We start from the raw sequence: 13,767 nt of genomic DNA, 5'->3' as shown, positions 1-13,767 counted from the left end.
TTTATCTGAAAGTGCCAGTAAGCAGCAGCATTAGCATACTGCTCTGAGCTCAGCACTGTATTGATGGAGCTCTAATAAAAGAGACTGGCTTTGTTTATTTCTCGTTGTTCAAAATGCAAAAAATACATAAATCTTTTCCAATCTAATAACGGCTAATTCTTTCTTAGTTACACATATCCATCATTGCTGCCATTAAGCCAAGGTGTCATCATTAAATTACTTATGTAAAAAAAAATTCCATTCATTTACAGTCCACCGAAGGCCAGGGGTTAAGGGCGAATTCTTACACAAAGACCAGCTTGGTCCTTCAGAGTCATTTTCTTTTTTCGATTCTTGTGGCAACAAGCCAGGCTTCAAAGTGAAAAAGCCAACTACCCATCCAGAACTAAAACCGCAAAGCGACTCAAAGCAATTTTCTGCCTATTTTGCTGATTTAATCCCAGGGTTTAGATGTGAGGAACAAGAAGCGGGGTAGGTCCCGTCGCCCCCGAGGGTCCAGATCGGGAGTCTCCCATCATCGAGCCCCCCTTAAGCTCTCATCACAGAAGCGTTCATCCCTGTCTGTCTAATCACGGATGGGCGGCAGCGGTCGTGGGATCCCTCTCGCTGGAGCTCATCTGTCAGTCCCGCTAATCACATGTCAAATCGAGCTCTCCACTCACTAAACAGATCCTGGCAAGATATTACCTGCTGTTGACCTTGCGAGCTGCGGCTTTGGGTCAGCCCCCTGCAGCCGTGAAAAATTTTTGATCTGTGTAACTATGTATTGCTCTTTTGTTACTGAAGGACTTGCCTTAAAGAGATAGTTCACCAAAAAAAAGGGAAAAAAAAACTCCACCTCATGCTGTTCCAAACCTGCAAGACTTTCTGTCTTCAGTGGAAGATTAAAAAAAATGTACAAATTCATTGACCCGATTTACTTTTTATGGACAAAAACGTTCATCTAAATATGTTTGAACTTATGACAGAAGGAATCTCTTTAATGTCATAAAAAAGCTTGTTCAAATTTGATGCTTTAAAATATAAAGTATGATCCAGAATGCTGCAGCCCGTCTTGTCTTCAACGAGCCCAAAAGGGCCCACGTCACTCCTCTGTTCATCTCTCTGCACTGGCTACCACTCGCTGCTCGCATCAAGTTCAAGGCATTGACGCTTGCTTACAGATCGACCACAGGCTCAGCTCCCTCCTACTTTCACTCGCTCCTACGAGTCTACATCCCTACCAGAAGCCTGCGATCGGTCAATAAGCGACGACTCGTGGTACCATCACAGAGAGCCACAAAATCACTCTCCAGAACATTCTCATTCACGGTTCCTTGCTGGTGGAATGATCTCCCTACCCTCATCCGGAATGCAGAATCCCTGACCACATTCAAAAGACAACTGAAAACTCATCTCTTCCGTGAGCACTTGACCTAAAAAAAAAAAAAAAAACCTCTCCTTTACCCTCCTTTGTTTTGGCTTATGCTACTCTGAGCAATTCCAGAACTTTGTATTTTGAGCACTTCTTGCGTTATTTTTGCTTCTTCACAATGACTCGCTTGTTGTAGTCCTCAGTTGTAAGTCGCTTTGGATAAAGGCGTCTGCTAAATGACTAAATGTAAATGTAAATGTAAAGTATCTTTTAAAAATCAAATGAAAATTATTCAGTTAAAGGGTTAAACATGACTGGATGTTTGAAAAATGGCTAGATAAGATGCAAGCTGGAAAATGCACACATAAATATTCCAAATTTGACATAAATATTTGGTGTTTTATGGTATTGAAAAAGTCGGTGTGTCAGCACTTTTGGAAGGCGGTTATTTCCATCTTAAATTGATCCCATTTGGTTTTCATAACATTCGGGAAAACTACTATATGGAAAACTGAATCTGCAGTCCTGTAATTGGCAACTATGTGACCATATGACATGCACATCAGGACTCTTTAAACACAGGCATCCTCCATCTCCATACCAGCACACTAACATGCTTGAAAAGGTTTTAGAGCTGTTTCCATTTTACTTTAATTAAATTTTTAACAGACCAATGCACTTAGTAAGTGACAAGCCTCATGAGGCCTGCAAAAACTATAACTATTAACTTCTTTTAATGAGAAAAGTGTTGTGTTTCAATGCAAATCTCTGCTGCTGCCTGGAGAATGGTCAAAGAAAGCTAACTTTTATGAGAAGCGTGAACTCTGAACACCCACGCTAGCGGAAGCGCTGCAGATGGTCTCCTCCGCGCGAGTATTAATCTGTCAGCATGGGCTGTGGGCAGAGCGTCAGAAAGGAGAGTACGCTCCTCAGATTCAGGTGTTGCCTGCTGTGTGTCATGGCAGCCTGTCATAGGAAACGCTGCTGGAGCCCTCGCTCCTGAGCTGAAGTTTGCCTTGCTTTTATTGGCCAGAGTTGATCTTTCAGAGTTGTGCTCAGTGTCTGTCTTCCCTGCAGTGTTGCTGACTGCCATGTATACTTAATTGTTTTAGGTTTTTCCCCCCAGAAATTTAATTCAAAATATGAACACTGCCTGGTGTGATGTGATTTATTTCAATATGATTCATTCTAGTTGGAAAGGGCGCACAAGTCAAAGGTTAAACTATTTAATTTATCTTTCCTTAGTTTATATTGTCTATTATCAGATGCTGTGAGAAGTCTATCAAACAAAAATAAATCTGCCATTAATACATGTGTGACAATCAGCGGCTGGAGTGCCCGCTTGAGCCACCTTCTCTAGTTTTCATTATGGTTTAATTTGGACTGATTATGCTTTATGTCTTTCACCTGGTTTTGATTATGCTTGTTAGCTTCTATGATTTTAGCCTTGGTTTTCCTTTGTGTCTTGGCTCAGTATTGTATGTGTCTGACTGCATTACCTAGCGTTTTCCCAGTTCCTTAGTGTTTCCTAGTTTCTCAGTTCCTGAACTCCCTGCCTGTATCTGGTTTTCCTGTTTGCCTTGCCCCTGTATTGTACTTCTGCTGTATTGGACTGCTTACCAGGACTCTGACCCTCTGCCTGTGTACTCGTTGTGTTATCTGGATCTTCCTCTCATTAAAGCCTGCATTTGGATCACCACTGTCTGCGTCCTCGAGCAGTTCATGACAGAATACTGAGCCACTACTGATCCAGCGGCTGAGAGAGACACGGACCTCGTCATGGATCCCACAGCGCAGATCGTAAGCCTCCGTCAAGGGGAACGTCCTCTCAAGGTTTTTGTGACCGATTTTTTGAAGCTCTCTCGTCAGTCCTATTTAGATGATTTCTGTTTAATGATGTTCTTTCGGGGAGGACTGTCTGAACCGCTCGGCTCTGCTATACCGTTTCCAAGTTCAAGCTGGACTCTAACCCAATATATTGACCTGGCCCTTTCCATGGGCGGTTCGCTTTTTACTGTGGATTTTTTGGAACTTTTGCTTCACAGAAAGCCCGACGATTCGCCATTGAACACTGAATCCACGCATCAATTGTCTCCCGGTGAAGCAGCGCTTCGTAAGGTGTCCGCCGTATCCACGCAACATGTGAATCCCGACGTTCGGACACTTCACGTGAGCTCAGTTGTATTCCTGCCTCAAGGGTTTTCTGCTGCATCTGAGCGCGTGCCAACCGAACCCACGCTTCACGTCAGCCCAGCCGAGACCGCGCTCGATGAACCAGAGCTTCACGTCAGCCTCGACGAACCAAGTGAGCCAAGTGAATCGAGTGAGCTAAGTGAATCGAGTGAGCCAAGTGAATCGAGTGAGCCGAGTGAATCGAGTGAGCCGAGTGAGTCAAGAGAATCGAGTGAGTCAAGTGAATTAAGTGAATCCAGTGAGTCAATTGCCATGTCTAGTGAGTCAAGTGTCGTGTCCAGAAATGGATCAAGCCCAGTGAAGCGCCGTCGCAGGAGAAGGACTCGTTGGGCTCGCCAGGCTCCGGAGGGCGTTCCCAGACTCCTCGCCCTGCCGGCCCCGCCTCTGCACCTCGCCCTGCAGGCCCCGCCTCTGCGCCTCGCCCTGCCGGCCCCGCCTCTGCGCCTCGCCCTGCCGGCCCCGCCTCTGCGCCTCGCCCTGCCGGCCCCGCCTCTGCGCCTCGCCCTGCCGGCCCCGCCTCTGCGCCTCGCCCTGCCGGCCCCGCCTCTGCGCCTCGCCTTACCTGCGCCTCTCAAGCTTCGGGAGCCTTTTCCAGTGGCTGTTCCCAGCCTGGAGGCCTTAGCCTTAGATTTCCCCAAGTATTTTTTTGGGGGGGGCCGTAGGTACCCTGTGAGGGCCATGGAGGCGGCGACTACATGGACCTTTGCACGACCATCTGAGCTTACCATGTCACTGGTCCTGTCCAGCCCTGTGCTCCCTACGTCTTGGTCTCCTGTTAAGTGTACTCTGCCCTGGTCCTGTGTCAAGTGTGCTCTGCCCTGGTCCCCTGCCAAGTGTGCTCCACCCTGGCTCCCTTCTGAGTGTGCTCCGCCCTGGTCGCCCACACTCCACGGCCCTCCATCCCATCCCCCGTTGACCTCCCCCCGGAGCTCTTAGGAGCGTCTGGAAGCCGCTCCTTAGTGGGGGGGTTATGTGACAATCAGCGGCTGGAGTGCCCGCTTGAGCCACTGGGGGGCACTCCTTCTCTTGTTTTCATTACTACTTATGGTTTCATTTGGACTGATTATGCTTTATGTCTTTCACCTGGTTTTGATTATGCTTGTTAGCTTCTATGATTTTAGCCTTGGTTTTCCTTTGTGTCTTGGCTCAGTATTGTATGTGTCTGACTGCATTACCTAGCGTTTTCCCAGTTCCTTAGTGTTTCCTAGTTTCTCAGTTCCTGGACTGGTTTTCCTGTTTGCCTTGCCCCTGTATTGTACTTCTGCTGTATTGGACTGCTTACCAGGACTCTGACCCTCTGCCTGTGTACTCGTTTTGTTTTCTGGATCTTCCTCTCATTAAAGCCTGCATTTGGATCACCACTGTCTGCGTCCTCGAGCAGTTCATGACAACATGATGTTAGCTAACTGTGTGATTTTTTATTTATTATCTAAGAACTGTACAATCTGTCATATGGACATTACTAAAGCTGCTTTGAAACAATATGTATTGTGAAAAGCACTATACAATTAAATGTGACTTGAATTGTTTTTTTTATCTTAAATTAAAATAAATTGCTTATTGTCTACGTATTATTTATATTATTAATATTGATATACATTTATTTGAATACTTATTAATATTATTTAAATCAACATTTATTGTGTGTAATTTTAAATTGTGCTTTTTAAGCATTGTCCTTACATGTTTTTAAAATTCATTAAATTATAGAATTGTTTATCATTGTCATTGATGTCATTTGTATGTCTCATTTTGACAGGGTAAGTGCTATCAGATCTCTATCTGTTCACACTGGAAATGCATTGGAATGAAGTGGACTGTTCTAATTGAACTCTTTTTTTTTCAGGATAGGAACGTCATCCTGTATCTTGAAACAATTTGAACATTCACACCAGTAAGAATAGTCCTGTGAGATAAAATCATCATGGGGATGCGAGGTCTGCTACTGGCCTCTGTGGCAGTAGCCGTTTTAGTTCATCTCTCTAGTGCTGGCCTGGTTAAAAGAGTAATTAGACACAGAAGAGAATCACTATCACCAACCACTGAGAACTTGACCCTCCCAAGTCCTGACCAGCCTGTGGTTTTCAACCATGTGTACAACATCAACGTTCCCACTGGATCCATGTGCTCGGTGGATTTAGATTCACCAGGAACAACCGAAATGAAGCCAAAATCGGAACAATCTGACCAGCACATAGAACACACCATGGATGGGGAGAATCAGATTGTTTTCACACATAGGATTAACATTCCCAAGCAAGCTTGTGGTTGTGATAACCATATGCCTGACCTGAAGGACCTTCTGAACAGACTGGAAATGCTGGAAGCAGAGGTATCCAGTCTAAGGGAGCAGTGCACCAGTGGAACAAGCTGCTGTAGTGCTCAGGTTACAGGTGAGGCCTAATATAACAGATCATTTGGCAGTCCATTAGGAGGCTGAGTCTCATTACAAATGTATCCAAAAGAAACATAACAAAGCTGACTAAACTTAAAGGGAGAGTTCACCCCAAAATTAAACATTCGGCCATCACTTACTCATCCTCATGTTGTTCCAAATCTGTGTAACCAGTGAATGAATGAAAAAGCACAGGACATCTGTATGAGTATATTTCTTCTGCAGAACACACAATAAGATATTTTAAAGAATGTAGGTAACCAAACATTTGGGTGACCTTTGACTTTCATTGTATAATGGACAAAACCAAACAAACAAAACTGAGACATTTCTCAGTATATCTTTTTTTCACAGAAGAAAGTCAGTCAAACAGTTTTGGAAAAACATGAGGGTAAGTAAATGATGAAAGCATTTTCATTTTTGGTGAACTATACCTTTAACTTTTGTTCTAAAAAATGTATCGGCTAACATGCATAACACAGATGCGTATAATGTAAAAATATAGATTTTTCTTTTTCTTTCATACGTGGTAGCCCAAACGAGTTTTAATCACTACATGAATGTTAGAAGAAGCTGACAGCAAAATGTTCCACTTATTGCTAAACTGACCAGTTAGAATGACTCAACGCGGTTTGCTTCCTTCCAAAATGCGGCTGAAAAAAGGAGAAAGGCACAAGCTAAATGAAATTCACCTTCTTCCACATACATAACCAATAATTGTAAGAGGTAACCATTCAAGGCATTATGTATCATGATCCTTTCTAGTTTGTATACATGAGCGTAATTATTTCTAAACATAAAATTCAAACCTCCTGCAATCTATTGTTGGTTTGAACAAGATTATATCAGCCTCCCCAAAAATTCCTTCTATGACTGCATAGATTTAGATGCTTTGATTAATTTCATCCTCACAATCGACTCAGGTCATTACTTAGTCTTTTACCATGACCTCAAAGCAAACATGTAAAAATAGATTTCATATACAAAATGTGTCCGAAGCCAATTGAAAACATGAAAAACATTCCAGTGTACTGTAAAATTCCCATCCCCACCTAAACCAGCATGAAATTGTTTTTCACTCTCTTTCTCAGGTGAAGTCACAACCAAACCCTACTGCAGTGGCCGTGGCAACTACAGCACTGAGACCTGCAGCTGTTTGTGTGAGCCCGGTTGGAAGGGAGTAAACTGCTCTGAGCCAGAGTGCCCGAACTTCTGCCAGGATCAGGGCCGTTGCGAGGATGGCAAGTGTGTCTGCTTCGAGGGCTTTGGTGGGGAGGACTGCAGTATCGAGCTGTGTCCTGTAGATTGCGGTGAGAATGGAGATTGCATCGACGGGGCTTGCCTCTGCGAGGAGGGCTTCATTGGTGAAGACTGCCGTTTAACCAACTGCCTAAACAACTGCCTTGGCAGGGGGCGCTGTGTGGATGACGAATGTGTATGCGACGAGCCTTGGACGGGGTTTGACTGCTCTGAGCTCATCTGTCCTAACGACTGCTTTGACCGTGGCCGCTGTGACAATGGAACCTGCTATTGTGATGAGGGCTTTACTGGGGAGGACTGTGGGGAGCTTACCTGCCCCAAAAACTGCAACCACCGTGGCAGGTGTGTCAATGGACAGTGTGTCTGCAATATTGGGTACAGCGGAGATGACTGCTCCAAGCTCACCTGTCTCAATGACTGCAATCAGAGAGGTCACTGCTTCAATGGGAAGTGCATATGTGACCCCGGGTTCGAGGGCGAGGACTGCAGCATTCTCTCCTGCCCCGACAACTGCAATGACCGAGGACAGTGCGTCGATGGTGAGTGTATTTGTGATGCTGGATATGAAGGTGACGACTGCTCAGAGCTTTCCTGCCCCAATAACTGTCACGATCGTGGTCGATGCGTCAACGGGAAGTGCATTTGCAAAGTGGGCTTTGCTGGAGAAGACTGCAACATCAAGACCTGTCCCAATGACTGCCATGGACAAGGAGAGTGCATAGACGGCAAGTGCATTTGCCATGATGGCTTTGCTGGAGAACATTGCGGTGTCAAGACCTGCCCCCATCACTGCCATGGACGTGGACAGTGTGTGGACGGCAAGTGTGTTTGCCACAATGGCTTTGCTGGAGAAGACTGCAGCATCAAAACATGTCCCAATCATTGCCATGGACGTGGACAGTGTATAGATGGCAAGTGTATTTGCCATGATGGCTTTGCTGGAGAAGAATGCAGCATCAAAACATGTCCCAATCATTGCCATGGACGTGGACAGTGTGTAGATGGCAAGTGTATTTGCCATGATGGTTTTGCTGGGGAAGAATGCAGTATCAAGACCTGCCCCAATGACTGCAATGACCATGGACAGTGTGTGGACGGCAAGTGTGTTTGCCACACTGGCTTTACAGGCCATGACTGCAGCGAGTTGACTTGTCCCAGTGACTGCCATAACCAAGGACATTGTGTAAATGGCCAGTGCGTGTGTAACAGCGGGTTTACTGGGGAGGACTGTGGTACAAAGATGTGTCCTAACAACTGTTTGGACCGTGGCTTCTGTGAAGATGGAAAATGCATCTGCTTTGAAGGCTACACTGGTGTGGATTGCTCTGTTCTGACCTGCCCAGAAAACTGCAATGACCAAGGCCAATGCCTGAATGGAATGTGCATATGTGATTTAGGCTTCACTGGCGACGACTGCTCTGAAAGTAAGTCACTATAATTCACACCGTATACTGCATAGCTGTATAGCTTTTACCTACAGTTTTGGCTATTATACTTTCTCAAAGATGAAGCAGGTGTAAATATAAATGACTTAAGGTGTATGTGTATTAAGCTTAGCATCACCAGACAAAATTTGCAAAAATAATGGTTTTCAAACACTCCTCCATATCTTCCATTGGTCAGACAAACCCATAATTCGTCTTCAAACTGCATATAATTGGTTGAGCCAAGTGGGTTAGGCAGTAGGCAATGTTTACACATTTGAGGAAATCAACCATGAATGGCTTACTTAGTTGTCTCTGCACATTAAGCTATCATTGGATAAAGTATTTATCTTAACATTTCTCTTTCCCACAAATTGTGGCATAATATCAATGAGATGTTGTTTTGCATGTTATCTTTTGACTAATTTGATCTGTTTCAATCCACAGTCTCCCCACCCAGAGACCTTACAGTGACTGAAGTCGACCCAGAAACAGTGGACCTCGCCTGGGTCAATGAGATGCTTGTGACAGAGTATCTTATCACCTATGTGCCTACGGCTCCTGGCGGTTTAGAGATGGAAATTAAAGTCTCTGGTGAAAAGAAGACAGCCACTATTAGGGAGCTCGAGCCTGGCATAGAGTACCTAATCAGTGTATTTGCTGTCCTGAACAGCAAGATGAGTGTCCCTGTCAGTGCCAGAATCGCCACACGTAAGTCACACATCATCTAATGCTTGGGAAAGTTACTTGTTATTTTGTCCTGAGTATATCCTGCTAAGCTGCTCTATCTTACAATCAGATCTCCCTGAACCCGAGGGTCTGAAATTCAAATCGGTTAGAGAGACTTCAGTAGAGGTTGAGTGGGACCCCTTGAACATCCCGTTTGATAGCTGGAACCTCATCTTCAGAAACACAGTGAGTGTCCTGGCATCATCCTTGGGGCTATGATCCAAAAGTGTATCATTGCCCACATATATTTGCCTAAAAGTTGTAATATAAAAGGACTGTTCTGTTGGCAAGTAATAGTTTAAAATTAGAAAATAGCTGAGTGGTGCCACTTAGCAAAAAGCTACTGACAGAAGTCTGCGGTTTTCCAAGACAAAACCCTCTAAGAAGCTCCTGGCAACAGCATGTGTGATCATGTGCCACAGAACTGTTATTGTCTCTGTAATGCTTTATTTTCTTTCTCGAGGGCTTATGCAAACTCTAAAAAACAGCACCATTAGAACATGCAAGCCTCCCCTATATCCCTCTTTCAAAACACAGCTTGGCAGTCTCATTCACACATCAAGTTTAGAGATGTCAATGCCAAAATAACTCTCACTGTGAAGTGAAACACTCATCCAAGTAGAATCAGCTAAAAGACCCAAGTGTTTACTCTCAGGACACCCTCTCATTACCCTGTAACTCATAGGAGCTTGACTTTGTTTTCCTGAGGTTGCTTCTTTGATGATTTGTGGTGTTATTTTATTAACCAACAGAACCTTTAACCAGTGATCTGTTTTCAGATTTAATATATTCACCAATTCAATTAACCAAAAAAATCTGTTTTTGAATGGCAGAAAGAAGAGGATGGAGAGATTTTGAACTCTCTCACACCTCCTGAGACCACCTTTGAGCAGTCTGGTCTTGGACCTGGACAAGAGTATGAAGTTAAGCTTGAGGTCGTAAAGAACAACACCCGCGGACACCCATCCAGCAAGAACGTTGTCACAAGTAAGCAGCTGTCGACGTAATTAACAGTCCATGACCAGTCTGCTCTTTTTCAGGCCTTTTTTTTAAGAGCCAGAATGTCTTACCTGAAATTAAAAAGGGCAGCCAACATTTTATGTTAATTGGCAGTTATTTGCAGTGCAGGGTTCTGCTGAAAATGTTAATGTTTTGTTTTGAGTTAGACTAACTGGCAATGTAAGTGCTATTCTCTTGATACCTTATTTTGCAAGACGTTAGCACTTGCCATTTGCTAATTATGTGTATTACTACACCGGATCAGCTAAAATATATACACTACGATTCTAAAGTTTGGGGTCGGTAAGATTTTTATTTGTTTTCTTTGAAAGAAATTCCATCTTTTATTCAGCAAGGATGCATTAAATTGATCAAAAGTGACAGTTAAGATTTCTATTTCAAATAAATGCTGTTCTTTTCAACTTTCTATTCATCAAATAATCCACAAAAATCCACAGTTTCCACAAAAATAAGAATAAGAAAAATTTTAAGAATAAAATTTTGATAATAATAAATGTCTTGAGACCCAAATAAGCATATTATTTCTAAAGGATCATGTGACAACAAAGACTGAGTAAAGGCTACTGAAAATTCTGCTTTGTGATCACATGAATATATTTAATCGTAAAATACATAAAAATGTAAATTGAAAGAGTTATTTTGAAGTGTAATACTATTCCAAAATGCTACTTTTTTCACTGTATTTCTTAATCAAATAAATACAGCCTCACTGAGCATAAGAGACCTTTTTCAAAAACATGAAAAAACTTAGTATTTTGCATCCTCCAATTTTCTGCTAGTGTGACCAGACTTTTACATCTAAGATTTAAGATTTACATCTTAAACTAATTAAGTTACAGTGAAAACAGTAGCATTAATGTCTTAGTAATAGTTTTGAATAATATATTTTTATTTGATAATTTGATTTATAGCTTTTGTAATATATTTTGTCATCTTCCTATCAGTATGAAACTAAAATATCATTCTACATATTAACAAATATACTGTAAATATTATTGTTTTGCACCATATTTCTGAGTACCAGTTACAAGCTTTTTCATCCTCTTTGACTGTAGATGATTTGCTTTTAAATAAGAGTAGGATAAGGGTTTACCCTCAAATGGTGCACTGCTTTTTACCGTTTTGACATTTCCCAAACAATCTTTCACTTTTATCAATAGCTTATTTAAAAAAAAACACACACATATGGCCCTATTGGGAAAAGATGTGCCGTTATAACATTGGCCTCTAACGCTGTCAGTGCAAGGAACCAGTTTCCCTTCACAACATGCTGATTTTGCTGTCTTACAAATGTCTAAAAAAATCTCCCAGCATGGCTCTAACGCTCCATCTACTCCATTTCTTCGACTTGTGCCACATAGGATTTGCATTAAAGGAGGACTAATTGCTCAAAGTGAGTTCTCTCCCTCACTCTCAGTGTGTGGGAGGCACCACTCAGCAACATGAGAGGCTGTCCTCCCGTGAGATAACTGGTGCATTGGAGCATCTCGCATGCACAAATCTCCTCTAAGCTGCATGCAGTCCCTCTATATTATCTTACGTTCACATAGGTATCTGCTCTCAATACACTTCCTAATGTGACTAACTGATTTAACCATAGAAATTAAGACATAAATAGTTATTTTTCCTCTTTTAAGTCTTGGAGAATCTTAATGTCGGAATATATGCATCTGTATAATAGCAAATAGTGTTTGTTTGTTTTTTCTTCAAACCGGGGACCCCCTGGGGGTTGTGGTGCTATTTCAGGGGGAAATAACCTAGCATGTACCAAATATGTATTTTTACTTTCATTAGGATTTTTTTTCTTGATTATATGAAAAACTATTTTTGTAATATTTGCAGATTTTTTTATTTTTTTTTACATTTAATTTACTGTTTACTATTTTTATAATTTCTTTTGGTTTAAGCAAAGTGACAATGTGAATAAACAATGATTTATTTTAAATTAAATGAATAATGAAACAATGAATATTTTTATGCATAGTATAAATGGGTCTTTTTGAATAAAAATGTATAGCCGTCATTATATTTTATGTGAACAAATATCATATTTGGAGGTCCTTGATATCAAAAAGTCTATAGCAGCTGTTTTTAGATCATCTGTTTGCATAAATGCTCCCATTATGTAGCTTTTCCCCTAGCTTTCACACATCTCTCCTCTCATCCGCAGTGATTGATGCTCCGAGCCAGGTGGATGTGCGTGATGTGACGGACACCACAGCCCTCGTCACCTGGTTTCAGCCTGTTGCTCAGGTGGATGGGATCTCTGTGTCCTATGGCCCAAACACAGATTCCTCAGACAGGAACACAGTCAAGCTTTCCTCCATGGATACCCAGTATCACCTGGCTGAGCTGTATCCGGACACTGAGTATGAGGTCTCTCTCATGGCCCGCAGGGGAGAGATGACCAGCTTTCCCGTCTATGAGACCTTCACCACAGGTACAAACTAATTTCAACAACTAGAAATCCTTTCAGCACATCATAAAGTGAATTCAATCTGCTTTAGCAGGTCTACTGATAATTGTGGTGCACTTAGACATTGCATTGAAGCAATTTTGTTTGTCTAGCCCTGGAGGATAACCATACGTTTACAAGAAGCATTTTCTTTCATCCACATGTTGACGTGTGTTTCAGACCTGGATGCCCCAAAGCACCTCAAGGCAGTTGAACAGACAGATGAGAGCATAACTCTGGAGTGGAAAAACAGCAGAGCCAACGTCCTGAATTACCGTGTTAAATACGGCCCACTTTCTGGAGGGGAGCATGGAGAACTGGTCTTCCCCAGTGGCCCGCAAGACACCACTAAGGCTAAAATCACTGGTGAGAGGCCCGTTTGAATTACACAAAATTCCTCTCCAGAGATTGCTAACCGATTACAAATCATTTACAAGCAGATCATGGAGATTGAAAACTATGTATGAAAACAAAAAGAGGAAAAAATAAGGAAAGGATTTAAAACAATTGGAAAGCTTTTGTTCTGTATGTCTGAATAGAAATAGGCTAATTTAAAATTGTATACATTTTAAGTGTTTTATTGCATTACTTTACCAGTACCATTTACCACTTATTTCCAAATGAGCGCCTTTGTTTTAGTGGCGTAAAATGTTTACACGACTAAAGTGGATCGAGATGCTACCCTTTTTGTTGATAATGCCTTATTCATGCCTTAAATGAAGTAACACTGGTGCTTCAATGTGAAAATCCCAGTCAAAAAGGGAAAGTGGAGGCTTTCTTCGTCGCAGCAGCACTTCTATTATACACTTGCGCTTTGAGGCAATCTCCTGTGCTAATTCTTATTCTCTACAACCATGTGTTACCGCAAGCAGGGATTATCATGGCTGGGAGGAAAAAAATATATTCAAAATGGATAATAGATTCTTTGTCTGGTTTG

At 42.3% G+C, this 13,767-nt stretch overlaps 1 protein-coding gene across 5 annotated transcripts in view; it reads left to right on the top strand.

Moving 5' to 3' along the window:
• tncb (tenascin Cb) overlaps positions 1 to 13,767 on the top strand; it is a 64,977-nt gene that overhangs the window by 36,063 nt on the left and 15,147 nt on the right. For all 5 annotated transcript variants that reach the window (XM_079606541.1, XM_079606539.1, XM_079606540.1 and 2 more), the window contains 7 exons: positions 5,394 to 5,940; positions 7,034 to 8,626; positions 9,074 to 9,337; positions 9,426 to 9,541; positions 10,189 to 10,342; positions 12,546 to 12,815; positions 13,011 to 13,196. In XM_079606541.1, the coding sequence (XP_079462667.1) occupies positions 5,472 to 5,940; positions 7,034 to 8,626; positions 9,074 to 9,337; positions 9,426 to 9,541; positions 10,189 to 10,342; positions 12,546 to 12,815; positions 13,011 to 13,196 (3,052 nt within the window). In that variant the 5' untranslated portion in view covers positions 5,394 to 5,471. The remainder of the gene's footprint in view (positions 1 to 5,393; positions 5,941 to 7,033; positions 8,627 to 9,073; positions 9,338 to 9,425; positions 9,542 to 10,188; positions 10,343 to 12,545; positions 12,816 to 13,010; positions 13,197 to 13,767) is intronic.

Source organism: Phoxinus phoxinus (assembly GCF_949152265.1).
Source record: "Phoxinus phoxinus genome assembly, chromosome: 3".
Classification (NCBI taxonomy): Eukaryota; Metazoa; Chordata; class Actinopteri; order Cypriniformes; family Leuciscidae; genus Phoxinus; species Phoxinus phoxinus.
Note: the sequence above shows the minus strand (reverse complement) of the source record. Positions and strands in the feature narration are given on the sequence as shown.